Genomic DNA, 26307 nt, shown 5'->3' with positions numbered 1-26307 from the left:
GACGCGGTGAAGACCGACCTCAAGGGGGGTACTCCAGGTGCGTCATCCCAGGGCACTTAACCCGGTCGTGCCCAAACTCGTGGCTTAGGAGTGGGGAAGTGGCTGGGGGTGGGGAGGAAGCCCAACTCCCCCAGAATCCGGCCGAGACTGGGCTCAGAGTGACTCCTCGAGTCCTTCCCAACCCTTGCCCGGGATGCCGAGTTCAAGTCTCCCCGGCCGCCGGCCCGGGGAGCTCGCGGGGCTAACAGCCGAGCCCGGGGGGCGGGGGCGCTGGCAGTGGGGTCTGGGGGACCCGCCGAGCGGCTGCGAGGGCTCTGGGATCGCCGGCCCCACTTCCTACCTCTGCCCCGAGCTGGAGCCGGAGGCGGCAGACGCCCCGGAAGGCCTCGGGGCCCCGGCGCTCCTGCTTGGAACGCGGGCCCGGGCCCGGGCCCGGGCGACATGGGCGGCGCGGCGGGCCGGGCCGGCGGGGCGGCGGCGGCGGCCGGGAGCGCGGAGGTGGCGCCGCGAGGGGGAGGGGCGCGGCGGCGGAGGAGGAGGAGCCCGGGCCGCCGCAGCCGCTGACAGCGGCCCGAGTAAACAAGCCGCGCCGCCGCGGCCCGGCCGCTGCCCCCGCCCGCGCCGGAGCCGGAGCCGAGGCCGAGCCCTGCCCTGGTCGCCGGCCCGGCCGAGGCCGCGCCGCCGCGCCTCCCCGCCTCTGCGCGGTGACGCTGCTGCCGGGCGCGGGGACCGCGCCGAGCCCAGGCCCCCCGGAGCCGGGCTCTCCGCTCGGCCGAGGGGCGCCTGAGCCGCCCCGGCGCTAGCCTGGAAAAGTTTCCCCGCCCGGGCTCCCTAGGGTAAGCAGCGAGGGCGCCGGGCCCCGGGGGGAGGCAGCGCGCCGGGAGCCGGGCCCGACGAGACTGGGCCGCTCTGCCGGAGGAGCGGGCTCCGCGGCCCGAGCGCCCAGGCCGGAGAAGGGTCGGGGTCGCTGGCGCGGAGGCAGCCCGGGCCCCGATGCCCACCCGGCTTTCGGAACTGGCCCGCGGGCCGGCGCGGAGGGTGGAGCCGCGGGGAGCAGGAAGGGCATCCCGCAGCCCACCTGAGCGCGCTGGGCCCCCGCGGGTGCCGCTGCTCTTCCGCCTGGGGCGGGGGCGAGCCCTCTGACCCCAGGAAGCGCCCGCGGGGGCCGCCGCCGGGGGCGGGATGGGGAGAGGATTCCAGAGGCGCCGGGCGCTCCCGCCTCCCCGCCGTCCTTGGGGGCAGCCGCCGCCGGCTCGCCCACTCCGTGGCTGGGGAGGGCCTGCGCTCCCGCCGGGGGAGGGGCGGAGCGGCTGCTCGGGGCGGAGGGGATTATTCACCGCCGGGGCCTCGTCCCCGCCCGCACACCTGGGCGGAGAGACACTCAGGTGCGGGGTCTGCGGGCGCGGGGAGGCTGGCTCCCGCGAAGGCCTGGCCGAAGCCCCTGCTGCCCCCGTGGGGTGGCCTGCATGCCAGACAGGTCTTAACAGCAGTCGGTTGTCAGGTCAGTGCCTCCTTCCCGCCGTCCGCTCACCCCTTACCCCTGGGATACAGACCCTCCTCCACAGGAGGGTGTCGAAATTCTTTTTGCCTCGGGAAATGGGAGGGAAACCCAGGTGATGTGGCCTAGTGAGGGCTGGGCAGCCGCTGGCCAGGTGTGGAGACAGCCGAGGAGAGGAGCCAAGCTTGACTCCTGTTCTAGAGCCGCCCAAGTTTTACGATGTCCTATATTGGGCTTCCACATAATATTTGATTTTTTTTTTTTTTAAAGAGGATTCTGTGGCTTTCAAAAAAAGTTTGAAAACCTCTGGTCTAGCAGTTTTTACCACCTAGGAAAACTGAGGCCCAGACAGAGAGGAAGTGACCTAAGATCACATAGCAAATGAGTAGTTGAGCAAAGGCTGGGATTCAGAATTTCAGCGGAGCCATCAGTGCCTGCTACAGGAGCTGGTTTGATGTCTCTGCTGGAAAGAAAGAACCAGTTTTCCCAGGCAGCCCTGACCACGCCAGACCCCCTGATGCCTGGGAAACAGCAGCTGGACCTGGGTGAGGTTCAGTTCGGATGCCTTGGAGAGGCTGGCTGCGTTGGGAGCTTCCTGGGGCGGGAGAAGAGAACACAGCCAGGAAGAGCACCCACAGGTCTCTCTGTGGCCAAGTCTGGAGTGGAGCCCCATAGAGGGTTTCACAGGAGGCTGGAAATATGGCAAGCCTACCAGTTTGAGCTGAGCAGGGACTCAGAGGGTGAGTCAGAGTCTAGGATGGGGGTGGGGAAAAGAAGCCCATTCATTTATTGTTCTTAGCGCCTGTTCTTTGAGGTGGGGGCCATCCTCCCTGCTTCCGGGATGCTGAGGCAGGGCTGTTTGGGGCTTCAAGCTCTGTGGAAGCCATATCCATGGCTCAGCGTGTCTGGGGATGCTGAGCAGACGGAGGCCAGTCCTTTCTTGGAGGATTATTTGGTTGTGCCTGAAGCCCGCTTCCTTTTCGGGTCCTGCAAGGTAATTAAATAATCACCTTTATCAACAAGCAGCTGTGGCTCCACCCGCAATATGCCAGAACTTGGGCTAGACCCAGATGAATCCGGTCTTGATGTGTATATGGGGGGGGTCCAATGTGGCTCATAGCACTGGGGTCAGGAGGTGGCCTTGCTTGACATCTGAACCCAAGAGGCAGCTCTTGTGTCAGGAAGGGGAGATGAGAACTTGTTTCTATAAGGCCCTGCCCCTAAGGCTCTACATCCTCTGTTAAGTGAGGGCACAGGGCCCCTTCAACGCCCCCCACCCCCAACCCTCCCCCTCCCCAAGGGCTGCCCAGCCTTTGCTCAGACCGGCTCTCTGGAACTTGGTCGCCCAAGGCATCATGGGGCAGTGGCTTCCCGGCCCGTCCGGGAACCCTATGGACTCTGCCCATCAGGGTTGAGGAAGAGCTGCCTCGTGGATGCCTCCTGCCATCAGCTGTCAGGTTATTTTGGTATAAACTGAAAATACTCCAGGAATTATGAGTTGAAGCTCTCCAGCCTGCAGGGTGGGAGTGCAGGAGGAGCGGGCAGGGAGGCTGGGGGTGCTGAGGGCAGCCCCGGGCAAAGTGAGTTTTCCCAGTGCTGAGCCTTCTGGTCCACCTCCCCAGGGCCTGGATGGGCCAGGGAGCTTCGCTTTGCCATCCAGCAGAGTGACGTCCTGTGGGGCCGGGCCCCAGGAGGGGTGGGGGCATCCGGGGCCGTGTGGGCACTCTCAACAAGCTTGGCATTGAGGTGGGACACCTCCAGGACCTTCCCCAGCTTCTCTCCACCGCAGGGTCTAGGCTTCTGGCTAGCCAGGGGCCCTATGTGGGGACAGTTATGTGGCCCCAGGCAGAGAGGTCCCTCTCTCTGTTTGCTGAAGGAGGAAAAACAACACGCGGACTATTGATTCAGCCTCACCTTAGTGCTCCTGGCTCAGCAGCCAGTGTTTGCCCTGGCTGCCTGGGCTCAGATGATGCAAGGCTGGTGGGCGTGGAGCCACCAAAGGGGGCTGCTGGAGGCCTCCAGGCCAGGGCTGGGTGGCCCTGTCGTCTCCCAGGAAACTGTAAAAAGAGAGCCTGGGTCCCCTGACTTTCCTGATGGCCTGGGCCATAGAGGGGGGGTGAAGCCACTGTGATCCCCCTTTCCCTTCCCTGCTCAGCCCCCGGAGCCCATACCCCATCTTAGGTGGGCCCCCTCTTTCTTGCCAGAGGCTATGGGTCTTTGCAGGTAACTCCCCACGGCTGGGTCTGAAGCCCTAGTGAGCTGTGTAGATGCCGCCCATTAAAAAACTTTAAAAGTCAACATTTTATCCTTTTACAAAATATACCTGAGTCATTTGGAAAATATACAGCGACATGAAGAAGAAAATAACTGTTACTCGTAATTATCACCGTCTTGAGAAAACCATTGTCGGCATGTGTCCTTCCAGATTATGTCCTGTGGTTTTATATAAATATACGTGTATGTGTATAAATAGTTTCTTTCAAAACAAAAGCAGGATTGTGGGTACCTGCTGCTTTATACCCCACCTTTTGGACTTAGATTCTGGGAAGCATTTATTCAGTTGTTGCTTCTGGTTTGGAGCGACTTGAGCCTTGATCCTCTTCTTCCCACTTCCGTATTCCTGCGTGTGGAAGGGGTCCATCGCTCCATCTATCTGGCTGGCCTTGGGGGGCCAGGTTTTCACCCCTCACCCCCCAGAGGCCCTTTCAGGCCTGGAGTGAACTGAGGGGTGGAAGGCAGGTTTAATGCGCGTCCGGGGAAGGGACTGACTCTCCACCTTTCCCACCCTTGTTCCCCTCAGAGCCGGCAGCCTGCCTCCTTCCTGCACAGCCCTGCCCGTCTCGGCCCCATGCCCCCACCAGTCAGCCCCGGGCCACAGGCAGTGAGCAGGTACGCCGGAGCCCAGGCCCTGTGACCAGGCCAAGGAGACAGGGGCTCCGGGGTCCCAGCCACCTGTTCCCCCCATGGAGCTGAGGCCCTGGTTGTTCTGGGTGGTAGCAATAGCGGGAGCCTTGATTCTGCTGGTGGCCGATGCCCGCGGAGAGAAGGTCTTCACCAACACCTGGGCCGTGCACATTCCTGGAGGCCCAGCCGTCGCTGACCGTGTGGCGCGCAAGCATGGCTTCCTCAACCTGGGCCAGGTAGGTGTTGCTCCCTCTGGTTGGCCTCTGCGCAGGACATCACCTGGGAGTGGGGCCTGTGGGGGCAGGCGTTCTGGCACCTGCCGTGGAAGAGAGCCGAGGCTCATCCTGCCCTTGGGCTTCTAGCTTAGGTTGCTCAGTGGACTGGTGCGTCCCGGGAGGTGGTGGTGGGTGAGGCCCCCTCAGCCCCCTGTACCTTCTTGCTGGGTCCTGGGCAGGAAGCAGATGCCCACCACCCAGCCTGTCATCCTGAGCCTCCCCTTGCAACTGGTTATCCATCCCCGCCCTTCGCCTCCCCGGGGACTGACAGATGGAAAGCCCAGCTCAGTCTCCCTGCTTTGTTACAGATCTTCGGTGACTATTACCACTTCTGGCATCGGGCGGTGACAAAGCGGTCCCTGTCGCCTCACCTCCCGCGGCACAACCGGCTGCAGCGGGAACCTCAAGTGAGTGCAGCCCCAGCCCCTCCCACTGCCAGCCTTCCCCTTCCGTTCTCCAGAGGCCCGCTCTCCTTCCCTTGCCCTCCTCCCACACCGTCTTCCCCTCACGACCTCACAGGTTAAGTGGCTGGAGCAGCAGGTGGCAAAGCGACGGGCCAAACGGGACATATACCAGGAGCCCACGGACCCCAAGTTTCCCCAGCAGTGGTACCTGGTACGTGGCCTCCCTGGCTGCCTCCATCCGTCCATCTATCCACTCAGGGGTCCCATGAGCAGGCAAGGCTGACTCTGAGGCCTCCGGTCAGTCTTCTTCTGTCTTTTTCTTGCCCATCCTGCTAAGCCTTGGGGAGTGCCCTCCCAGAGTTCTTGATAATTCCATGGAGCCCAGTGGTGGCATCTCAGGAGCAGGGGCGGGTGAAGAAGGGGCTTGTGGAGCAGCAAAGGAACCTTACCTAGCAACCAACCTCATCTTCTAAGCACTGGGTAATGGGGATGGGTGTCTCTGCAGTCTGGTGTCACCCAGCGGGACCTGAATGTGAAGGAGGCCTGGGCCCAGGGCTACACGGGGCGCGGCATTGTAGTCTCTATCCTGGATGACGGCATCGAGAAGAACCACCCCGACTTGGCAGGCAATTATGTGAGGAGCCGGGGAGGGGAGTCCAGGGATGGTCCTGCTCTGCTGGAGTGTCCAGGCTGACCCTATGATGGCCGCCTCCCTTCCAGGATCCTGGGGCCAGCTTCGATGTCAATGATCAGGACCCTGACCCCCAGCCCCGGTACACGCAGATGAATGACAACAGGTAAGAACTGGTCCCTGGCCTCTGTCTCCCTTCTCATTTCCACCAAGGAAGCAGACGAGCCCCGTCCGAGAGGCTCAAGTCTTTTCCACAGTCCTGGTCTAGCTGGGGCGCTGAGGGAGGGTCTGGTTAGAGTGTATGTGTGTGTGTGTGTGAGGGGTGTGTGTCTGTGCATAGACGTGGGACAGCAGGCTAAGGTGGAGGGGCGTGCGGCCCCTCCTGCTCTTCAGGCTGCCCCACCTTGCTCTGTCCACTGCTGACGCTGTGCTCTTGACCCCGGCAGGCATGGCACACGGTGTGCAGGAGAGGTGGCTGCGGTGGCCAACAATGGTGTCTGTGGTGTAGGCGTGGCCTACAATGCCCGCATTGGAGGTGGGTGTGGGCCTTGGCCACCCTGTCTTCAGGACCACCCTTTCTGGTGGGATTCTTCTGTATTCACTTCCCATCCAACCAGTGTCCCTCACTTTCCTGCCGTGCATCCTTCTGACCACATGGCTCTTCTATAGAGGGTTCTTAGCAACTCAGAGGGGCTTCCCAGATGGCTCAGCGGGTAAAGAATCTGCCTGCTAATGCAGAAGATGTAGGAGACTCGGGTTCGATCCCTGGGTGGGGGAGACCACTCCCCCCCAACCCTGGACAGAGGAGGGCATGGCAAGCCACTCCAGTATTCTCGCCTGGAGAATCCCATGGACAGAGGAGCCTGGGAGGGCCACAAGGCCGCAAAGAGTTGCAGCTCAAAGAGCTGAGTGCATCGCCTTCTGCTGGCGGCCCTGTGCTGCAGGGCGGGAGGAGTGTGTGTTTGTTCTTAATATCTATTTGACTGCATCAGGTCTTAGTTGTGGCATACAGCATGTTTCCCTGCAGCACACAGACTCTAGTTGTGGTGCGCTGGCCCAGTAGGTGTGGCACACCGGCTTAGTGTGCTGTGGCATGTGGGATCTTAGTTCCCTGACCGGGGATCGAACCCATGTCCCCTGCATTGCAAGGCGAGTTCTGAACCACTGGACCACCAGGGAAGTCCTGGGGGGATCGTCTCTTAGCAGGAGCTGCCCTAAAACCTCATCTTCCACTCTGAAGGGCCTTGAGCTCCATGCTCCTTTGAGACCCCAGAGACTTGTCCTAGTCTAAAATGTGTGATTGAGGGCTGGAGAGATCTCCCCTTTCCCCTGGGTCTTGTTTTCAAAAGGCAGAGGCCACCCAAGAAGCCAGGGGCTCAGGGTTTCCTACCACCAGCCTCTGCCCTCCCCTTTTGGGTGCAGGGCTGGGTATGCTCCTGTCAGGGAGCCCCTGACAGCTGGACCTACGCAGCCTCTCTCTCCCTGCCCCCCTCCGTGGCCAGGGGTGCGCATGCTGGACGGCGAAGTGACAGACGCCGTGGAGGCACGCTCGCTGGGCCTGAACCCCAACCACATCCACATCTACAGTGCCAGCTGGGGCCCCGAGGACGACGGCAAGACCGTGGATGGGCCAGCCCACCTGGCTGAGGAGGCCTTCTTCCGGGGGGTCAGCCAGGTGAGGTGGGGGTCCTGTCCCAGCCCCGGAAACCAGGCCCAGCCTCAGGGGGCAAAGTAGGCACTGTCTTTGCCATGCTTTGTCTTTGTGTTTTTCTGTTTCTATTTATTTATTCTTGTGTTTAATTCATACAAAGCACGTTTATTAAAACGTTAAGGACAGAAAGGACAGGAAGAGAAAAGTGAATGCTAATTGCCCATAACTCCCACTCCAGTATTCTTGCCTGGAGAATCCCCATGGACAGAGGAGACAGCCCATGGAGTCACACACAACGGAGTGACTAAGCATAGCACGCAGCATCGCTCTCCGGAGTCACCACTCTGAAGATTTTGTTAGTGGACTGGGTCTCTTTTTGTGTAAAAAGAGATGAGAGAGATCTACCAGGGGTCTCCTTGGGGGAAGGGGCTGGATAAAGAGTCGCTGGAGAAGGATGCTCCAGCCTTCCTAGTCTCAAGCAGCAGCTTCCCACCAGGCCCCCCCCCCCACCCCCGCAAGTCTTGTTCTCGTGTGACCCCAACCCGCTTTGTCCACAGGGCCGTGGGGGTCTGGGCTCCATCTTTGTCTGGGCCTCGGGGAACGGGGGCCGGGAACATGACAGCTGCAATTGCGACGGCTACACCAACAGCATCTACACGCTGTCCATCAGCAGCGCCACACAGTTCGGCAACGTGCCCTGGTACAGTGAGGCCTGCTCGTCCACACTGGCCACCACCTACAGCAGTGGCAACCAGAACGAGAAGCAGATCGTGAGTCTCTTCCCAGCAGGGGGCTGGGGAAATGGGGCTGCTCGCTTTCTGGCTCTGCCCGGGGCCACCTTTCTGACCCTATCTGCCTTCTACCCGCACGTGGCTGGGTGGTGGTGGCGAAGGCATCATGGGATGGGAGTTAGGGGACCTCTCTAAGACTCTTGAGGGTCACGGAGCCATTGGTGAAGACTCTGATAAGACTCTCCCTAAAAACATGCATCGCTCTCTTTTTTTGTTTGCTTTAACAATCTATTTGGGCTTCCCTGGTGGCTCAGACAGTAAAGAATCTGCCTGCAGTGCAGGAGACATGAGTTTGACCCCTGGGTCGAGAAGATCCCCTGGAGAAGGGAATGGCAACCCACTCCAGCACTCTGGCCTGGAGAATGCTATGGACAGAGGAGCCTGGCAGATACAGCCCATGGGGTTGCAAAGAGTTGGACACGACTGAGTGACTTGTGCTTTCCTTTCTGTACTCTGGCTGTTCTAGGTCTTTGTTGCTGCTCTGGCTTTTCTCTTGTTTTGACGAGCGGGGACTACTTTCTAGTTGCAGTGGGAGGGCTTCTCGTTTTGGTGGCTTCTCTGTGGCACGTGGGCTTTAGGGTGCTTGGGCTTCCGTAGTTTTGGCATGTGGGCTCAGTACTTGTGGCGCACGGGCTTGGTTGCTCCACGGCATGTGGGATCTTCTCGACCCAGAGATTGAACCCATGTCTCCTGTTTTGGCAGAGGGATTCTGCCACTCAGCCACCAGGGAAGCCCTGCATTGCTCTCAGTGATCTCCAATCTTTAGTTCAGCCCTCTTATTCTTTGGGAAACTGAGGCCCAGGAAGAACCAGGCATTGGCCTGTTGGCAGTGAGTTAGCAAGGCAGCAAATGGGAACGAGGCATCTTGACCCTCGCTCCCCATGCCATTTATGGTGCTCAGGGCCTGTGGCCAGAGGGAGGGCAGCCAGGCGGCCCCTCTGGTATCCTCCCCACGTCACATGCCAACGTCATCATCCTTCTGTAGGTGACCACTGACCTGCGGCAGAAGTGTACAGAGTCTCACACGGGCACCTCTGCGTCTGCCCCCCTGGCAGCAGGCATCATTGCTCTCACCCTGGAGGCCAAGTAAGTGGTGGGGACCGAGGGGCGAGCCTGTCCCCACCAGCAGGGCAGCCCTCGGACTCTAGTCCGAGTCTCTCCGAAGAGACTGAGCCTTTCGGTCCCTCCTTTGCAGTAAGAACCTCACCTGGCGGGACATGCAGCACTTGGTGGTCCGGACCTCAAAGCCAGCCCACCTCAACGCCAACGACTGGGCCACCAACGGTGTGGGCCGCAAAGGTGAGGGCACCGTGCTCCTGGGCTGGATTGAGGGTCCTGGGGGGCTGCTCTGTGCCCCCCAGCTGACCCCGTCCCTCTTGCCCCACAGTGAGCCATTCGTACGGCTATGGGCTGTTGGACGCCGGCGCCATGGTGGCTCTGGCCCAGAATTGGACGACAGTGGCCCCTCAGCGGAAATGCGTCATCGACATCCTCACTGAGCCCAAGTGAGGGCTGGACCCTGGCTGGGAGGAGGGGCAGGGTGGACCCAAGGGTTGCTGCGGTGCGGCCCCCCTCTGACAGCCCATCACGTGCTCCTTGCAGGGACATTGGGAAGCGGCTGGAGGTGCGGAAGACTGTGACCGCCTGCCTGGGGCAGCCCAGCCACATCACGCGGCTGGAGCACGCTCAGGCGCGGCTCACCCTGTCCTACAACCGCCGCGGTGACCTTGCCATCCACCTGGTCAGCCCCATGGGCACCCGCTCCACCCTGCTGGCTGCCAGGTACTTGCCGTCTCTGCCGCCCAGCCTGTCCTGTCCCTTGCGTCCACGCGCATTCACTCATTGACTCACACAGCCCCGATGGTCCACGAGTACTTACTTCTCCATGGGGTGAATGCTGACGTTTTTGGGAGGGATGGTTTATGTCCTGTAGGATCGTCCCATATTGCGGGAATCCCTGAGTCTACCCATGACATGCCACATCTGTGTGCCCTCCCATGTGTAGTCTGCATGTAGTTTTCCCTTGCATGTTTCCAGAATGTTCCAGATGAGAACATGTGGCCTCCTGGGAAACAACCAGCAGGCATTTCCAGCCCAGCGGGGTTGGTGTGGCACCAGGGGAGGGTGTGTGGTCTGTGTGCTGTGGGCTTGGCACCCCCTGGCTAGGGTCCCCCAGAGGCTTCAGGCAGCCACGTGCACCTTCCTCCCCAGGCCACACGACTACTCTGCAGATGGGTTTAACGACTGGGCCTTCATGACGACCCATTCCTGGGACGAGGATCCCTCTGGCGAGTGGGTCTTAGAGATTGAAAACACCAGTGAAGCCAAAAACTATGGTACTGGGGGATGCCTGAGGGCTGGGGTTCCAGGAGAAGAACTGGCAGGGTCTGGGGGTGGTGGGCAGGCATGCTCCCGGCGCCTCCTGACTTCTGCCGTGCCCCTCAATAGGGACGCTGACCAAGTTCACCCTCGTGCTTTATGGCACGGCCCCTGAGGGTTTGCCCACACCCCCCGAGAGCATCGGCTGTAAGACCCTCACTTCCAGCCAGGCCTGTGTGGGTGAGTGTGGGTGCTGTAGGGTGTTGGGACCTGAGACTTGGGGGGATAGAGGGTGCCTTTCCTAAAGGAGGAGAGGGGGTGTGGAGGGACATCCTGGCGCCCTAGGTTGGGTTCTGGGGCTGGGAGCTCCTGGGGACAGCAGTGACTGTGTCCAGGGCTGCAGCTGCCCTGGCTGCCCCTGTCCTGGGGCTCAGGGCCCAGCAGCCTTGGCGGCCTGGCTGACGCCCACCTTCCCTCCCTTCCCGGCTGGGCAGTGTGCGAGGAAGGCTTCTCACTGCACCAGAAGAACTGCGTCCAGCACTGTCCCCCAGGCTTCGCTCCCCAAGTCCTGGACACACACTACAGCACAGAGAACGACGTGGAGATCATCCGGGCCAGCGTCTGCACGCCCTGCCACACCTCGTGCGCCACGTGCCAGGGCCCCGCCCCCACAGACTGCCTCAGCTGCCCCAGCCACGCCTCCCTGGACCTCGTGGAGCAGACGTGCTCGCGCCAGAGCCAGAGCAGCCGCGAGTCGCACCAGCAGCAGCCGCCACCGCCGCCGCCCGTGGAGGTGGCGTCGGAGCCGCGGCTGCGGGCGGACCTGCTGCCCTCGCACCTGCCCGAGGTGGTGGCCGGCCTCAGCTGCGCCTTCATTGTGCTGGTCTTCGTCACCGTCTTCCTGGTCCTGCAGCTGCGCTCGGGCTTCAGCTTCCGAGGGGTGAAAGTGTACACCATGGACCGTGGCCTCATCTCCTACAAGGGGCTACCCCCTGAAGCCTGGCAGGAGGAGTGCCCGTCCGACTCGGAGGAGGACGAGGGCCGGGGCGAGAGGACCGCCTTTATCAAAGACCAGAGCGCCCTTTGATGAGCGCCTACTGCCCGCCCCTTTGAGCCCATCCCCTCCTTGGGCACTTTTTAATTCACCAAAGTATTTTTTTATCTTGGGACTGGGTTTGGACCCCAGCCGGGAGGCAAGAGGGGCAGAAATGGCTTCCCACCCTACCCTTGGGCCCCCTGGCGGCCTGAGGTGGGACCCCAGGGCCAGCTGGGGGTGGGGGGATTGGGGGAGAGCCTGTCCCCACCTGCAGCAGCCCTCCATATGGAGAAAGGAATGAAACCTTTGGGCAGCTTTCCAAGGTCCAGGCCCCAGCCAGAGCGCTCGGTGAAGAGGGGCGGCCCTCCGGGATTCCTGACCGGAGCTGCGGCCCCTGCCTCTCCCCGTCCCTCTAAAGCAATAATGGGCCCCATCCAGGCAGCAGGAGACTGGCGTAGGGGGTATCGGAAGGAGGTGGCCTCCTCTCTAAGGGCTTCTGTGTCTAGACCCTGTTCTGCATGTCTGGTGAGCCTCAGGTGAAAGCAGTGAGCGAAGGAAGGGACCAAGGCAGGGCAGGCACTTCCAGGCATGCACATGTGTGCCCACGTGCATTCGGCTCTTTGCCCACCTCCACTACAGCGGCCGGGCTGCCTGCCTAGCGAGGCTGGCCCGGCCCCAGGCTGGTGTGCTGACCACCCTCCCCTCTCCAGCACTCTCCCCTCCCGCCAGGGCCCAAGTCCCTGTTTTCTGAGCCCGGGGCTTTCTGGGCTGTTGGCACTCACAGCCCTGGAGCCCCTGGGTGGGTGGTGGGGAGGGACGGTGGCCCAGCCGGCCTCTCCCGCCTCCCACCCGATGCTGCTTTCCCCTGTGGGGATCTCAGGGGCTGTTTGAGGATATATTTTCACTTTGTGATTATTTCACTTTAGATGCTGATTTTTTTTTTTTTTTTGTATTTTTAACGGTGGTAGCAGCAGCTGGACCATCCACCCTCCCACACCCACTGTCCACCCTGCTGTTGCCCTCGGCTGTCCTGGGCCTGAGGTGTGGGGGGTGGGCTGCAGCTGAGCCCCAGATACTGATGAGGCATGCCAGGCCAAGTGGGCCCTAGGGAAGGTGGAAGGGGCAGGCTGTCGTCCATTTGAGATGGGGCTCGTCGTGCCAAGGGCTCATGGGTCACTGGTTCTCCAAGTGCCAGGGGTGGGCAGGCAGTGGCACCGAGCCCCCTCCAACACTGTGCCCTGGTGGAGAAAGCACTGACCTGTCCTGCCCCCCATGTCTCCCTCTTCTGACGTGCCTTTTGCACCCCTCCCATTAGGACAATCAGTCCCCTCCCATTTGGGAGTTCCCTTTTCTTTCTTTCTCTCCCTCAGCCCCTCCTGGCACCCAGCCACCTGCCCAGAGGTGCCCCCTCCTCTTCCCAGACCACCCCCCACTCCCGTGGCCAGCCCAGCTGGTTTTGTAAGATACTGGGTTGGTGCACAGTGATTTTTTTTTTTCCTTGTAATTTAAACAGGCCCAGCATTGTTGGTTCTATTTAATGGACACGAGATAATGTTAGAAGTTTTAAAGTGATTAAACGTGCAGACTATGCAAACCAAACCTGGTCTCCAGTGTGTGATATTCTTCCTAGGACTGTGCGGCTGCATCCAGGATGGGGCGGGGATGAAGGCTGGAGAGAGTTATGTGCCCACATGATGTCCTGCCTGCTCTAGCTGCCCAAAGGCAATCTCCCGAGGGGTTTAGGAGGGTGTGGAAGGGACAGTAGCTGGCAACAAGCCCCAGGGGTGGGACAGATGAGGCCCCAGAGTGGAAGCAGCTGAGCACTTACTTCCTCCGCCACAGGCCTCAGCTGCAGCTGGGTGGAGAGTGATGGCCAGGGGTCCAGTTGCTCAGGGTGTCCCTTGGCTGAAGCTGTAGGGCTGAGGCCTCTGGTGGGGCCTGACTGACAAGATAGGCTTTGTTGGGGAGAACCTGAGTCCCACACTGGAAGTGCCATACCCCCCACCCCACCCCTGACACACACACTGGCCCAGGCCCCTCTCCTGCCCCAGGTCTCCCTTGGGACTAGAAACCCCTGCCTGTGGTGGGGAGAGGAGCCAGGCCAGTTCCACCAAGATCCATGCCTGAGAAGTAGGCCTCTCCTCGGGATATTTACTAGGAAATTTAATTCAAATAGAGGCTGGCGCCTGAGCCCTCCTTGGGGAGTCCTGTGGGGTGGGAAAGGCCTGGACTAGCCTTCCCCCTGCCTCTTTGGGGCGTCCCTGGCCTGCTGCTCAAATTGTCCGCCTGCCCTTCCTTAGGTTCTGGGCCCCCGGGCCCTCCCGGCCACTGCAGAGCCACAGCCCTGCCCTGTGCGAGTGCTCCCCAAGCACCCTCGGCTGTTCCCCGGGGCGCTGTCTGGGCCCTGGGGAGCGCCGGGCGCAAACTGCTCTCTTCTGGGCCATTCTTTCCCAGCCCCCTCCTCCCTTCCGTTTCCGCAGGCCCGTGTGGCCGGCAGCTGAGGCAGCGGCCGGCGCTGGGCAGGGGGGGCGGGCAGGCGTCGGGGCTCCCGCCCGCCCCTTCCCCTCGGCCGGCCCGCCCCGGGGCCTGGGCCAACTGAAACCACAGGAGGAGGAAGCGCGGAATCAGGAACTGGCCGGGGCGGTGTGGGGCCTGAGTGTAAGTCGGTCCTCGGAGGCCCAGGAGCAGCTGCCCGCATCGGTAATGCCTATACTGAGGCCCAGGAGGCAGCGGCCTACCTGGGAGGCGGTTGGGCAGGGGCCTGGCAGGCGATCAGAGAGAGGGACACGGGACAGGGTGGAGCAGGAGCTGTGGGAGGGTAGGGGCTGGGGGTGGGGGTGGCGGGTGGCCGCCTGGGGTGCCTGCAGGGGCAGCCTTGGCCCTGCCGAGGGCCCAATGCACATCTTGCACCTGCAGCGGGAGCTGGGTGGAAAGATCCAGGGAAGGAGACTGTGGGAGGTTTCTGTTCCAGGCCTGGGGAGGAGACCGCCGGCATCAGGCCTCCACCTGGGACACGGGAAGCACCGACGGCTTTCCCAGGCCAGGCGGTGTTTCGTACCCATTGTTGCGTTCCAGGGGGGCAGGCGTCCACCTTCTGCCTGTCTGTGGCTCTTCAGCCTCTTGCCTCCCTGTCCCGCCCCTCCGTCCATCTCCAGCTACTCACTGTCAGTGGTGGCCTCTCCTCTCTCCGTCCCCAGAACGACACTATGGGCTTCTCTTCAGAGCTGTGCAGCCCCCAGGGCCACGGGGCCGTGCAGCAGATGCAGGAGGCCGAGCTCCGGCTACTGGAGGGCATGAGGAAGTGGATGGCCCAGCGGGTCAAGAGTGACAGGGAATATGCCGGGCTGCTTCACCACATGTCGCTGCAGGACAGCGGGGGCCAGAGCCGGGGCATCGGCCCCCACAGCCCCATCAGTCAGGTGGGATTCTAGACTCCCCGCCTCTTCCCGCCCTCCACCAGCAAATTCCCGTAGGTGCCTGGGTAGGCCCGCCTGCCCCTTCCATTTTCCGGAGTCCCCCGCTGGGGAAGGCTGGAGATTTGGCAGGTCCACCTCAGAAGCTAAGTTCCCCATTGCCTGCCCCTCCCCACTGCAGTCCTGGACAGAGCTCACCAGCCAGACGGAGGGCCTGAGCCGGGTGCTGAGGCAGCACGCGGAGGACCTGAACTCAGGGCCCCTGAGCAAGCTGAGTCTGCTGATCCGGGAGCGCCAGCAAATGCGCAGAACCTACAATGAGCAGTGGCAGCAGCTACAGCAGGAGTTCACCAAGGTGTGTGGGCTTCTGCCCTCCCTGCCTACGTTCTGAGCCTCAGAGGGCTGGTTTTGCAAGGAACCCCTGGATTTCCTGAAGAAGTGGAAGTGTCTGACCACAGGCCTGCCCCCAGAGCCAGCTCCCCCTTCCTTCCCTCCTTCCCTCCGCAGCTAGGACTGGCCTTTGGCGGGGGGGGGGGGGGGGCTCCTCTGTTCTTTTTTCTGTCACCCTACTGTGTGCCAGGGCTGAGGAGCACTGGGAAGCACAAGGATGAGTGATCCAGCCATTGCCTGGGAGGAGCTCAGGACCAAGGAGTGCTGCCCATCTCCTGCACTGCACCAGCTGGCCCTTGAGAGAGACAGAGAGAGGGATGGCGCTTGGCCCAAGGCTCACTCCTCCCAGGGTCTCAGAGACTCCACGAGGCAGCAGCATGGTCCCCTGACTTGGAGGTTAAGGACTGGGGCTGAATCCTGCCCAGCTCCTCGGTCTAGAGGCTGTTTGATAGGAGCTATTTACGTGGAGGCTTTAGCCTTCTTCAACGTGCTGGGCAGCCGTCTGCACCACACCCCTTCTCCCAGCACAAACCCCAGCTTGCAGCGGCCCCACAGCGGCCCCTGGTGGCCAGTCTTCACCCAGTCATCCCTCTCTCCAGGAGAGCACCTAATTCAGGTGTCAGCCTGCTTTTTGTAGGCAGTGTAAGCAGAAGACAGACTTGCCCATATGTTTGTCACACTATGGCTACTGAAGAGCTAGGGCTTCCCTGGTGGTTCAGTGGTAGAGAATCCGCCTGCCAATGCAGGAGACGCGGACGGGATCTCTGGGTCAGGAAGATCCCCTGGAGAAGGGAATGGCTGACCCCCTCCAGTATTCTTGCCTGGAGAATCCCATGGACAGAAGGAGCCTGGCAGGTTACAGCCCATGGGGGTCACAAAAGAGTCAGATGTGAGTTAGTGACTAAACAACAACACTGAAGAGCTAAAATGGCAGAGCCGAGCAATTTTAACAGAGACTGCACGGCCTATAAGCCTAAAACGTTTCTGCTCTGGCCCTGGAGGAAAAGGCTGAGCTAGTCTGTGCACTTCACTCTGTGGCAGATGAGGAAGCTGAGGTTCAGAGGAGAGGGCTGGAGTTTGTTCTGAGTATCCCGGCGCATCAGCAGGGAACTGGGGTCTTCATCCAGTCTTGACCATCTGTTGCTCCTGCCACCAGGAACATAATTGGGAAACCAGTACAACAGGAAAACACAGGGCTCCTTGTCAACAAATTATTAAGAATTTCAAGATGGCATCAACAGTGTTCAGCCAAGCACAGGTCCTTCTAAGCGTGGAGCTCTGCACAGCCCACACATACGCCTGCCACCTGATACCACTCTAGGTCAAGGAGGGACAGTTGTCGCCTGCCCAGTCCAGCTCTGTGCCACCCCCAGAGCCTCCCTGTCCTTAGCCCAGCTCCTCTGACCTTAACCTCAGCAACAACGGCTAAGTGCCAGGGGTCTCCAGGTCCTTCCTGAAATATGGGCTTGGAGCACTTGCCCACCTGGACCACAGGCCCCGTCCAGGGCTGCACCTTAGGCAGCAATCCTCCAGGAACCTGCTGAATTACACTGGTCCCTCCTCTCTCTCCAGTGTCACAGCCAGGACATTGAGAAGCTGAAGAGCCAGTACCGAGCCCTGGCACGGGACAGCGCCCAGGCCCGGCGCAAGTACCAAGAGGCCGCCAAAGGTCCGAGGCTTCCCTCCCTGAAAAGCGTGGGGATTCAGCCCAGGCCTGTCCACAGGTATCACGGGGGTGGCGGGTGCTGCCTAGGCCTCTGCTCTGGGTAACCCTCACCTCTTTCCCCCGATCTGGCAGACAAGGACCGTGACAAGGCCAAGGACAAGTATGTGCGCAGCCTGTGGAAGCTCTTTGCTCACCACAACCGCTATGTGCTGGGTGTGCGGGCGGCGCAGTTGCATCACCAGCACCACCACCGGCTCATGCTGCCCAGCCTGCTTCAGTCCCTGCAAGACCTGCACCAGGAGATGGCCTGCATCCTGTGAGCCCACAGCCCCGCCCACCCCCGCTCCCACCTAGCCCGCCACAGCCCTAACACCCAGAGGCAGGGTCCAGAAAACCCCGCCCTGGGAAACTGACAGTCCTGTGATGACGTGCAGATGAGCCCTGGGCCAGTCAATTGACATCCAAATTATATTATTCTGGGGCCCTTATTGCAGGGTTCTATTATGTGTATGGGCTCTTCCCTGGTGGCTCAGATGGTAAAGAATCTGCCTGCAATGCAGGAGACCAGGGTTTGATCCCTGGGTCAGGAAGATTCCCCTGGAGAAGGGAATGGCAACCCACTCCAGTATTCATGCCTGGAGAATTCCATGGACAGGCTCCTCTGTCCATGGGGTCGCAGAAGAGTCGGACACAATTCTTCTGAGTGATTAACACTTTCACTTTCATTATATGTATTGAACACCATTCTAGGCTCTCCTGGGTGATCCAGCAGAGAATAGAGACCAAAATTCTGTCCTCTAGGATTATTCATTTGTGGGAAAAGAAAAGGAAATCAGCAAGTAAACTAGAAAGCCTGTTAGAGGAGATAGATGCTATGGAGAAAAATAAGAAAAGAAAATGGGGATGCAGGGGGTAGGGTAGGAGGTTATTGTTTTTGTTTTTGTTTTTATAAGACAGTTCTTTGTATGTATTTATCTTTTAATTTTTACTTACTCATTTTTGGCTGCACTGGGTTTCCATTGTTGTGCAAAGGGCTTTCTCTAGTTGCAGCGATCAGGGGCTACTCTCTAGTTATGCTGGGAGGGCTTTTCTCTTGTGGAACACGGGCTCTCGAGTGTGAGCTTTAGTCATTGTAGCATATGGGAGTAGTCGCCCTGAGGCATGTGGGATCATCCCAGAGCAGGGATCCACCTGTGTCCCCTGCATCGGCAGACCTGCCCTGGACCACCAGGGAAGTCCAGGAGCTTATCGTTCTAAGGGGAATGGTCTGGGAAAGCCCCAAAAGTGCAAGGGTGGGCCAGGCAGATGTTTGGAGAAGGGTCACACTAGAAAGAGGGAACTGCAGGCTCAAGGAGGATAATAGAGGGTCCGGCAGCCCATTGTGAAGACTTTGGCTCCGAGTGGACCAGAAGAGTGGCCGGATCTGAGCCGTCTTGCTAAGGTCAGTCTGGCTGCCAAGTTAAGAACAGACTTAAGCGGGCAAGACAGGGTTAGACCAGACAGGAGCCGCTGCAGTGATCTGGACCACAGACCACGGCCCCTAGACCCAGGCGGCAGCAGTGGAGGGGAGAAGTGGTCAGGCCTCAGAAGCACTTTGAAAGTGGAACCAGTGGAATTTCCTCATGGACTGGAAGCGGGGTGTGGATAGAATAGTCAAGGATGGCTCCAGGGGCTTGGCCCGGAGCCCCTGCGAGGCAGAGGCCACGTGGAGAAGGCACGGGGAGAAGCAGGTTCAGAGGACAGCCAGAGGAGTTCATTTCTCAGCTGGTGGAGTCTGGGTGTCAAGAGATGTCCAACGGGAAGTGTTGAATAGATGGATGGTTACATGAGACAACTGGAGCTCTGGGAGGTGTTGGGACTGGAGGTATCAATATGGAGTCAGCACAGTGATGGCTTCCGGGGTTATCAGAGCCCCCAGAGCCACACTGTGGGGCTGACTGCCCAGAGCAGACACATCTGTAGCTCACATTTCCTGAGCACTTCCTCACACCACACATTCCACTCATATGCGATCACTGGGGCCTTGTTATGACTTCTGGGAGATGGTCAATGATGGGTGAGGGGCAAGTCTAACCCCACGGCGGGCCCAAATCCAGTGCCATGGGCCCCAAGCTTCTAGCCTTGTCCAGCCTGAGGCCTCTCTGACCCAGGGTCTGGCCTGGGGGCAGGAAGGAGACCCTGCAGGAGTACCTGGAGATTAGCAGCCTGGTGCAAGACGAGGTGGTGACCATTCACCGGGAGATGGCTGCAGCGGTGGCCCGCATCCAGCCAGAGGCTGAGTACCAAGGCTTCCTGCAGCAGTACGGGTAAGCCCCTCCTCGTGGGGGCCGGGCGCCTGGGCGGCTGGCCTGTCGGGCACTGACGTGCACTGTTGCCGCAGGTCCGCCCCTGATATCCCACCCTGTGTCACCTTTGACGAGTCACTGCTGGAGGAGACTGAGCTGCTGGAGTCTGGGGAGCTGCAGCTGAATGAACTGACAGTGGAGAGTGTGCAGCACACGTGTGTGGGGGCTAGGCTGGGGACCGAGGGGGGCGGCAGACACTGCCCATGCAGCGCTGCGGCCAGCCTGCGGGCTTACTCGGCTTGGCAGGGAGGCAGCCGAGGGGCGTGACTCTCACACTGCCCTTCCTCCGGGCGCAGGCTGACCTCAGTGACAGATGACCTGGCCGCGGCCACCCAGATGGTGCTCAGTCGGCAGGAGGCAGTCACTCAGCTGCAGCGAGAGCTCTGGAATGAGGAGCAGACCACCCACGCCCGGGAGAGGTGAGTGGGGCCCACTGACAGCCACTTCCTGGTCCTCCCTGCCCTCCATCCAGCCTGCCTGGCTCATCCCTAGCCTTCAGCTGCAGGCTGAGCCACCCTCACTCCCCTCCATCACTGCCCGTCCCTGCCTGCAGGGTGCAGCTGCTGGGCAAGAAGCAGGCACTTCAGGAGGCGCTGCAGGGGCTGCAGGTCGCGCTGTGCGGGCAGGCCAAGCTGCAGGCCCAGCAGGAGCTGCTGCAGGCCAAGATGGAGCGGCTGGGCCCCGGCGAGCCCCCGCCCGTCTTGCTCCTGCAGGACGACCGCCACTCCACCTCGTCCTCGGTGAGCCGCCCACCGGCTGCCCCCATGCCACCTGCCCTGCCCGCCCACCCCTGGGGGATGCGCGCCTCATTTTCACCCTCCCCCTCCCTCCCCAAGCCTGGCCACCCGCTGACGTCTGTCCCTGGCCTCAGGAGCAGGAGCGAGAAGGGGGAAGGACGCCCACCTTGGAGATCCTCAAGAGCCACATCTCGGGAATCTTCCGTCCCAAGTTCTCGGTGAGTGGATCCACAGCTCCGCCCTTCCCTAAGGGGTGGGCCAGGCCAGGGCTCTCAGGGATGTCTCCCTAGGCCACTGGGTTTAGTCCCGGGGTTTAGTTACTGAAGGCTCCTCCCAGGCCACTTTTACGCTCTTCCTTGGGACTCCAGATCCTGTCACCCCTGCCGACCCCTTCCTCTCCATCACCCATGGTGTGTGGCACGGTCACCCCAGGGCTCTCCCCGCTCCAGGAGTGGTTGGCGGGCTGCAGACTGGTGGACAAAGCAAAGCTTGGTTTGAGATCGGCCAGCCTGGGCAAGTTTATTGCTGGTTCCGAGGGTTGTAGGTGGTGCTATGTGGCACTCCAGTGGTTTGTGGGGATGGGAGGCCTGTGAGAGGCAGACAGACAGAGATGCCTCCCCCCACCCACCCAACTGGCTGGCCTAGAGACCCCTCCTTGCTCCTCCCCCGTGCCTTTCCAGCTCCCCCCGCCGCTGCAGCTCGTTCCAGAGGTGCAGAAACCCCTGCATGAGCAGGTGTGGTACCATGGGGCCATCCCGCGGACCGAGGTGGCTGAACTCCTGACACATTCCGGGGACTTCCTCGTCCGGGAGAGCCAGGGCAAGCAGGAGTACGTGCTGTCAGTGCTGTGGGATGGCCAGCCCCGGCACTTCATCATCCAGTCCGCCGACGTGAGTGGACCCCAGCCTGCCCTGCCCTTCCCCCTCCTCCCCTCCCCTCCCCTTCCCTTCAGCAGGGAATGACCTTGAGGCAGTAGAAAGGAGCTGCTATGTCTTAGATGTCTCCCCGGCAGAGCTGAAAGGGGCCGCAGAGACCACCCAACCCCTGCAAAAACCAACAGAGGTTAAAGCCTTCAGCCTGCATCCCCCCATAAGATGGGGAGCAGGCTTGTTGTGCGCCCTCAGGTCTCTGCCTCTAGCCCCAGGCAGGCCCTTTCTCCCCACTGCTCTTCCTTCCTCTCCTCTCCCACGGCTCAGTGAACCCACACACCCAGCAATGGAGGCCATTGACCCCAGGTCCCCCCACCCCTGCAGAACCTGTACCGACTGGAAGGAGATGGTTTTCCCAGCATCCCCCTGCTCGTCGACCACCTGCTGCGCTCCCAGCAGCCCCTCACCAAGAAGAGCGGCATCGTCCTGAACAGGGCTGTGCCCAAGGTGAGCCTGGGGCAGGGGCTGGGGGATGCGGGCTTAGGCCCACAGAGGATCCTAACACCAAGGGCTTTTCAGGTCCCCAGCAATACATATACGTATATGGGCTTCCCAGGTGGCACTAGGTGGGAAGGACCCACCTGCCAGTTTAGGAAACGTGAGCAATGCGGGTTCAATCCCCGGGTTGGGAAGATTCCCCTAGTGAAGAAAATGGCAACCCACCCAGTATTCTTGCCTGGAAAATCCCATGCACAGAGGAGCTCGGTGGGGCTGCGGTCCATAGAGTCGTAAAGAATCAGACACAACTGTAAGTGACTTTAGCACACACATAGAGGATACATATTAATCCATACAGGGAGCCCAGCCAGCTTCCCACTAGGCTTGGAACATCAAGATCACTCCCTTTTCCTGGGCCTTGTACACCAGGCTGGTGCTCACATACTTAGTGCCCCTGCCTGGTCCCCGAGTCATCTAGGTGTGACCCTGGGTCCAGTCCCCATTTTACAGACCAACAAACCAAGATGCCCAGCGTTGGTGGGGGCTGTTCAATCCTTAGTAGGGCCCAGCACGTGCACCCACTGCTGACCTCTGACCCCTCCAACCTCCTCTCTTCCTCAGGACAAGTGGGCGCTAAGCCATGAGGACCTGGTCCTGGGCGAGCAGATTGGGCGGGTGAGTCAAGTGTGCTCTGCCAGCTTCTGGCCGCCTGCCTTCCCGCCCCTGAATCTGATTCCTAGCTTGGACCCCTGTCCACCGTCCATCCGCTGCCATACACCATCCTTCCAGAAACTGAGCAGAGTGCCTGCCCTGACAACTCCCCAGAGACACTTCTGCTGCCAGCTCCACACCCTATGCCCCTCACACGCACGCACATCACCCCCACCAGCCCCCACCTCAAAGAGGCGAGACACGCTCTATTCATGTGACTGGCCTGGCGGGCCAGTGGGGAAGACTCCATGCTCCCCATGCAGGGGGCACAAGTCTGACTCCTATCGGGGAACTAAGATCCTGCCTGCTGCATGACATGGCCGAAAATAAGTAGATAAACAAATATAAATACATACAATGCTTTCTCAGCAAAGAAGTCACTGTCCTAAAACTCAGAATGCTTTTCCAACCCAAGCAAAAGTGATTTTTGAACCCTCCATGTCACTTCTCAGTGACTGCAGTCAATCAGGGGTGACTTTCTCCGCCTGTCCCCCATGTCTGCTTGGCCCCCTGAACCAAAAGCCAGAATGAGCAGGACTAAGCACAGCGGCGGGGTGGGGCGCTGAGTCAAGGGCCGGTAGGGACAGAGTGGGCTGCACTCCTGGTGCAGGAGAGGCCCACAGTCCAGGGAAGACAGGTAGGAACCCCAGGCTGTTTCAGGGGAACTTTGGCGAAGTGTTCAGCGGACGCCTGCGAGCAGACAACACCCTGGTGGCGGTGAAATCTTGTCGCGAGACGCTGCCTCCTGACCTCAAGGCCAAGTTTCTGCAGGAAGCAAGGTGGGTGATAGAACACCCATCCCTGTGGGGCCCCTGTACAACAGGTTCCCTGGCACATGGCAGGACGTTTGACCTCCACAGGGCTTGCCTTCTACCGTGTTGTTTAAGCCTCCTGGCGCCCCCGTAGCTTGGCGGGGTCCAGGCTCAGGGACCCAGCCGAAATCACACGTCCTGGTCAGCTGCTCTTCTCCTCTGCTGCCTGTCTCCTGTTCTCCCTCGGGCCACCTGGCCTTCCCTGGGGCTCCTGGGGCTGGGGAGGTGAATGTGTAAGACCCCTCCCACCCCTGCCGGAGGCGGGAGCCTAAGCAGCACCCCCAACCCCGCAGGATCCTGAAGCAGTACAGCCACCCCAACATCGTGCGTCTCATTGGCGTCTGCACCCAAAAACAGCCCATCTACATCGTCATGGAGCTTGTGCAGGGTGAGCCGAGGGAGCTGATCTCTGGGGGTGGGGCACTCAGCTGGGCTAGGTCTCTTCCATCTCAAACCCCTCACCCAAAGGCTCACCGAGCTTTCCCCACCAACACCGCCCACTCCCAGGGGGCGACTTCCTGACCTTCCTTCGGACGGAGGGAGCCCGCCTGCGGGTGAAGACACTGCTGCAGATGGTAGGGGACGCGGCCGCGGGCATGGAGTACCTGGAGAGCAAGTGCTGCATTCACCGGTGAGGGAGCGAGGGGTGGGCATGGCAGGCCGTCCCAACACCCCTTCCCCACCCCTGCCCCTTCAACAGCAGCCACCAGCTCCAGAGGTGGGCTGTGCTTCAAAGGGACAAGGCATCGTCGCAGGCGCAGCTCTGGCCCATGGCTGTGTCGAGCGTGCCCTGGCCAGGCAGCTGGCAGGTGCCGCGCGGACGTTGGCCACATGAGCCCCGTGTCCTGCTTCACCCAGGGACCTGGCTGCTCGGAACTGCCTGGTGACAGAGAAGAATGTCCTGAAGATCAGCGACTTCGGGATGTCCCGGGAGGAAGCCGACGGAATCTACGCGGCCTCAGGGGGTCTCAGACAAGTCCCCGTGAAGTGGACCGCACCGGAGGCCCTTAACTACGGTACCTGGGCCTGATCCACGCTGGCCGCAAGGCCCAAGGCCGGGCACGGGTGCCGCCGCCTGTCCCTCTCTGGCTGGTGGGCACGGCCCACTCACGCTGCCTCACCTCCTCGCAGGCCGCTACTCCTCTGAGAGCGATGTGTGGAGCTTTGGCATCTTGCTCTGGGAGACATTCAGCCTGGGGGCTTCCCCCTACCCCAACCTCAGCAATCAGCAGACCCGGGAATTCGTGGAAAATGGTAAGGGAACCCGGTGGCCCGACAGCGGTCCCAGGGCCAGGCCCTCTTCCTGGCACTCCAGCTGTACTCTTCCAGGTCTCCTGTCTGTCCTCCCCACTGGGGCACAGTAAGGACAGTTCTTGAGGTACCATCCAGGGAACCCCTGTTATGTGCCAGGCTATACCCTTATTTCATCTACCCTTTTTTGAACGTTTGTATGTATTTAATTATTTCCGGCTGCTCCGGGTCCTAGCAGCTGTGTGGGCTCTTCTCCTCTCTTGTGGTGGAGCACGGGCTCTAGGCACGCAGGCTTCAGCAGCTGCAGTTCCCAGGCTCCAGAGCACAGGCTCAGCAGTCGTGGCACACGGGCTTAGTTGCTCTGCAGCACGTGGGATCTTCCCAGACCAGGGATTGAACCCGTGTCTCCTGCATTGGCAGGTGGATTCTTTACCACTGAGCCACCAGGGAAGCCCCTCATTTACTCTTCATAACAGGTGAGGTCAGAATTAAAAGGTCTCGTTTACAGAAGGAAGTTGAGATTTCACAAGAATCACACAGCTAGCATACAGTAACTTGAGATGAGAATCTCTGTGTTTCTGGGAAAGAACAGGGGGCTCCATAAAAACGCTGCAAGAAAAAAAAAAGGAGAACTTTGCAGCTTAAGCAGTTCCCATTGCTCCTGGCATGTCCCCAGGGGCTGCCAGGGGCCCTCAGACCCCCTCCTTATGCCTGGTATGCTGTGCTTGTCCTCACAGGGGGCCGCCTGCCCTGCCCTGAGCTGTGCCCCGACGCTGTGTTCAGACTCATGGAGCAGTGCTGGGCCTATGAGCCAGGGCAGCGGCCAACCTTCAGCGTCATCTACCAGGAGTTACAGAGCATCCGAAAGCGGCACCGGTGAGGCTGGGCCCCACTGCTCAAACCAGCGGCCCCTGCGGGCAAGATCATACCTCCTCAGCGGGGCTCCAGCTCACCCCGCTGGACAGCTCTTCAACGTCCTGGACTCCAGCCTCTGGATTCTATGCTGCGGGCAAGGCTGCAGCTCCCGGCCTGCTCTGCATCCCTGCTCCTTCCAGGGCTTCCTCTTCCAGGCAGAAATAATAAACCCATTTGTGCTCATCAGGTGCTCTCAGCATGTGCAGTCCTCTGGAGGGCAGGTCTTAGGAGGACCAGAGGGCCTGTACCATGGCCGTGGGGAAGGAGGAGGATGGGCAGCGTGACCAGGGCGGAACTGACGCAGTGTGGTTGGTAGCTGTTGGATGTGAGACTTGGGGAGGAGGGAGAGAGACCAAGAGGATGTGCAGGCTTCAGACCAGATGGAGGTGTTATTTCTGAATTAGGAGCCCAGGCAGAGGATCAGAGCCGTGGGAAGGACGGCAAGTTAGGAGAAGCATTTGAGGGGCCTGTGGGGATCTAAGTGTGACATGTAAGTCTGGAAGCTCAGAGGGAAGTAAAGGCTGGCAGCTGAGGTTTGAAAGTGACAGTGAAAGTTGCTCAGTCATGTCCGACTCTTTGCCAACCCATGGACTATATAGTCCATGGAATTCTCTGGGCCAGAATACTGGAGTGGGTAGCCTTTCCCTTCTCCAGGGGGTCTTCCCAACCCAGGGATTGAACCCAGGTCTCCCACATTGCAGGTGGATTCTTTACCATCTGAGCCACCAGGGAAGTCATTAGTTTATAAATGTTTACAGACCCTGAGTCTGTGTCCCACAGTCACAGGAGATACAGAAGGGAAGAGGAGAGTGTCAGGGAAAGGTGGTGCTCCACCCAGAGTGGATGGAGTGGCCAGAGAGAAAGAAAATGCTTTGCATCTCTCAAGACAAGTTTACCGAGCAATGAGGGGCCCTCACTTCCTCCCTTAAGTCCCCCAAAACCTAAAAGGTTATTTGAAACTTTGCTAGCAGCAATGGTGAAGGTCAAAAAGACAAAGAAGGACTTTCCTGGTGGTCCAGCAGTTAAGACTCTGTGCTTCTACTGAAGTGGGTTCAATCCCTGGTTGAGGAACTAAGATCCTGCACGTTGTGTGGTGCAGCCAAAAAAAAAAAAAAAAAGAAGTATAAACAAACCAAGAAACAGAAACTATGAAGACTTTTAGCTCCAAAGGACAAAGCAGTAAGAATTTTG

General features: G+C 60.2%; 2 protein-coding genes and 1 long non-coding RNA gene across 8 annotated transcripts; 2 read left to right on the top strand and 1 right to left on the bottom strand.

Annotated features, from left to right (window-relative positions):
- FURIN (furin, paired basic amino acid cleaving enzyme) lies at positions 1 to 13108 on the top strand. Of its 5 annotated transcripts, none has more exons than XM_069560351.1 (16): positions 1 to 37; positions 4299 to 4638; positions 4986 to 5084; positions 5197 to 5292; positions 5587 to 5715; positions 5802 to 5878; positions 6159 to 6247; positions 7215 to 7387; positions 7921 to 8133; positions 9140 to 9240; positions 9350 to 9453; positions 9542 to 9659; positions 9757 to 9936; positions 10366 to 10490; positions 10603 to 10713; positions 10968 to 13108. In XM_069560351.1, the coding sequence occupies exons 2-16, from the start codon at positions 4462 to 4464 to the stop codon at positions 11558 to 11560; spliced, it is 2385 nt and encodes a 794-aa protein (XP_069416452.1). In that variant the 5' UTR covers positions 1 to 37; positions 4299 to 4461; the 3' UTR covers positions 11561 to 13108. The 5 variants fall into 5 exon arrangements, with proteins under 5 accessions (XP_069416452.1, XP_069416449.1, XP_069416453.1 ...); XM_069560348.1 differs by lacking the exon at positions 1 to 37 and adding an exon at positions 509 to 836; XM_069560352.1 differs by lacking the exon at positions 1 to 37 and adding an exon at positions 527 to 836 and having other exon boundaries at positions 10603 to 10709; positions 10968 to 13105.
- Positions 12995 to 14871, bottom strand: LOC138423924 (uncharacterized). Its single transcript, XR_011250524.1, has 3 exons — positions 14673 to 14871; positions 13338 to 13447; positions 12995 to 13178 (listed from the first exon to the last, which is right to left on the bottom strand). It is a non-coding gene; the product is annotated as an uncharacterized lncRNA (long non-coding RNA).
- Positions 13976 to 25302, top strand: FES (FES proto-oncogene, tyrosine kinase). 2 transcript variants are annotated; one of them, XM_069560347.1, is made up of 19 exons: positions 13976 to 14209; positions 14707 to 14928; positions 15104 to 15277; positions 16885 to 16981; positions 17111 to 17294; positions 19147 to 19284; positions 19359 to 19478; positions 19620 to 19742; positions 19877 to 20063; positions 20195 to 20278; positions 20741 to 20950; positions 21314 to 21436; positions 22049 to 22102; positions 22799 to 22917; positions 23244 to 23338; positions 23458 to 23581; positions 23809 to 23966; positions 24082 to 24204; positions 24939 to 25302. In XM_069560347.1, exons 2-19 carry the CDS (start codon positions 14716 to 14718, stop codon positions 25079 to 25081), a joined length of 2469 nt encoding a protein of 822 aa, XP_069416448.1. In that variant the 5' UTR covers positions 13976 to 14209; positions 14707 to 14715; the 3' UTR covers positions 25082 to 25302. The 2 variants fall into 2 exon arrangements, with proteins under 2 accessions (XP_069416448.1, XP_069416447.1); XM_069560346.1 differs by having other exon boundaries at positions 13986 to 14209; positions 19129 to 19284.
- The last annotated feature ends 1005 nt before the right edge of the window (positions 25303 to 26307 follow it).

This window comes from Ovis canadensis, chromosome 18 (genome assembly GCF_042477335.2).
Source record: "Ovis canadensis isolate MfBH-ARS-UI-01 breed Bighorn chromosome 18, ARS-UI_OviCan_v2, whole genome shotgun sequence".
Lineage (NCBI taxonomy): Eukaryota > Metazoa > Chordata > Mammalia > Artiodactyla > Bovidae > Ovis > Ovis canadensis.
The sequence above is the reverse complement of the archived record's forward strand: the minus strand, read 5'-3'. Positions and strand labels throughout refer to the sequence as shown.

Excerpts from the sequence above, each read along its gene's own strand:
- FURIN (XM_069560351.1), top strand. The coding sequence starts at position 4,462 with ATGGAGCTGAGGCCCTGGTTGTTCTGGGTGGTAGCAATAGCGGGAGCC. Across the intron at positions 4,639-4,985 it reads GCTTCCTCAACCTGGGCCAG|ATCTTCGGTGACTATTACCA; the intron begins GTAGGTGTTGCT and ends GCTTTGTTACAG. Across the intron at positions 8,134-9,139 it reads ACCAGAACGAGAAGCAGATC|GTGACCACTGACCTGCGGCA; the intron begins GTGAGTCTCTTC and ends ATCCTTCTGTAG.
- FES (XM_069560346.1), top strand. The coding sequence starts at position 14,716 with ATGGGCTTCTCTTCAGAGCTGTGCAGCCCCCAGGGCCACGGGGCCGTG. Across the intron at positions 14,929-15,103 it reads CCCACAGCCCCATCAGTCAG|TCCTGGACAGAGCTCACCAG; the intron begins GTGGGATTCTAG and ends TCCCCACTGCAG. Across the intron at positions 20,064-20,194 it reads GCCACTCCACCTCGTCCTCG|GAGCAGGAGCGAGAAGGGGG; the intron begins GTGAGCCGCCCA and ends CCCTGGCCTCAG.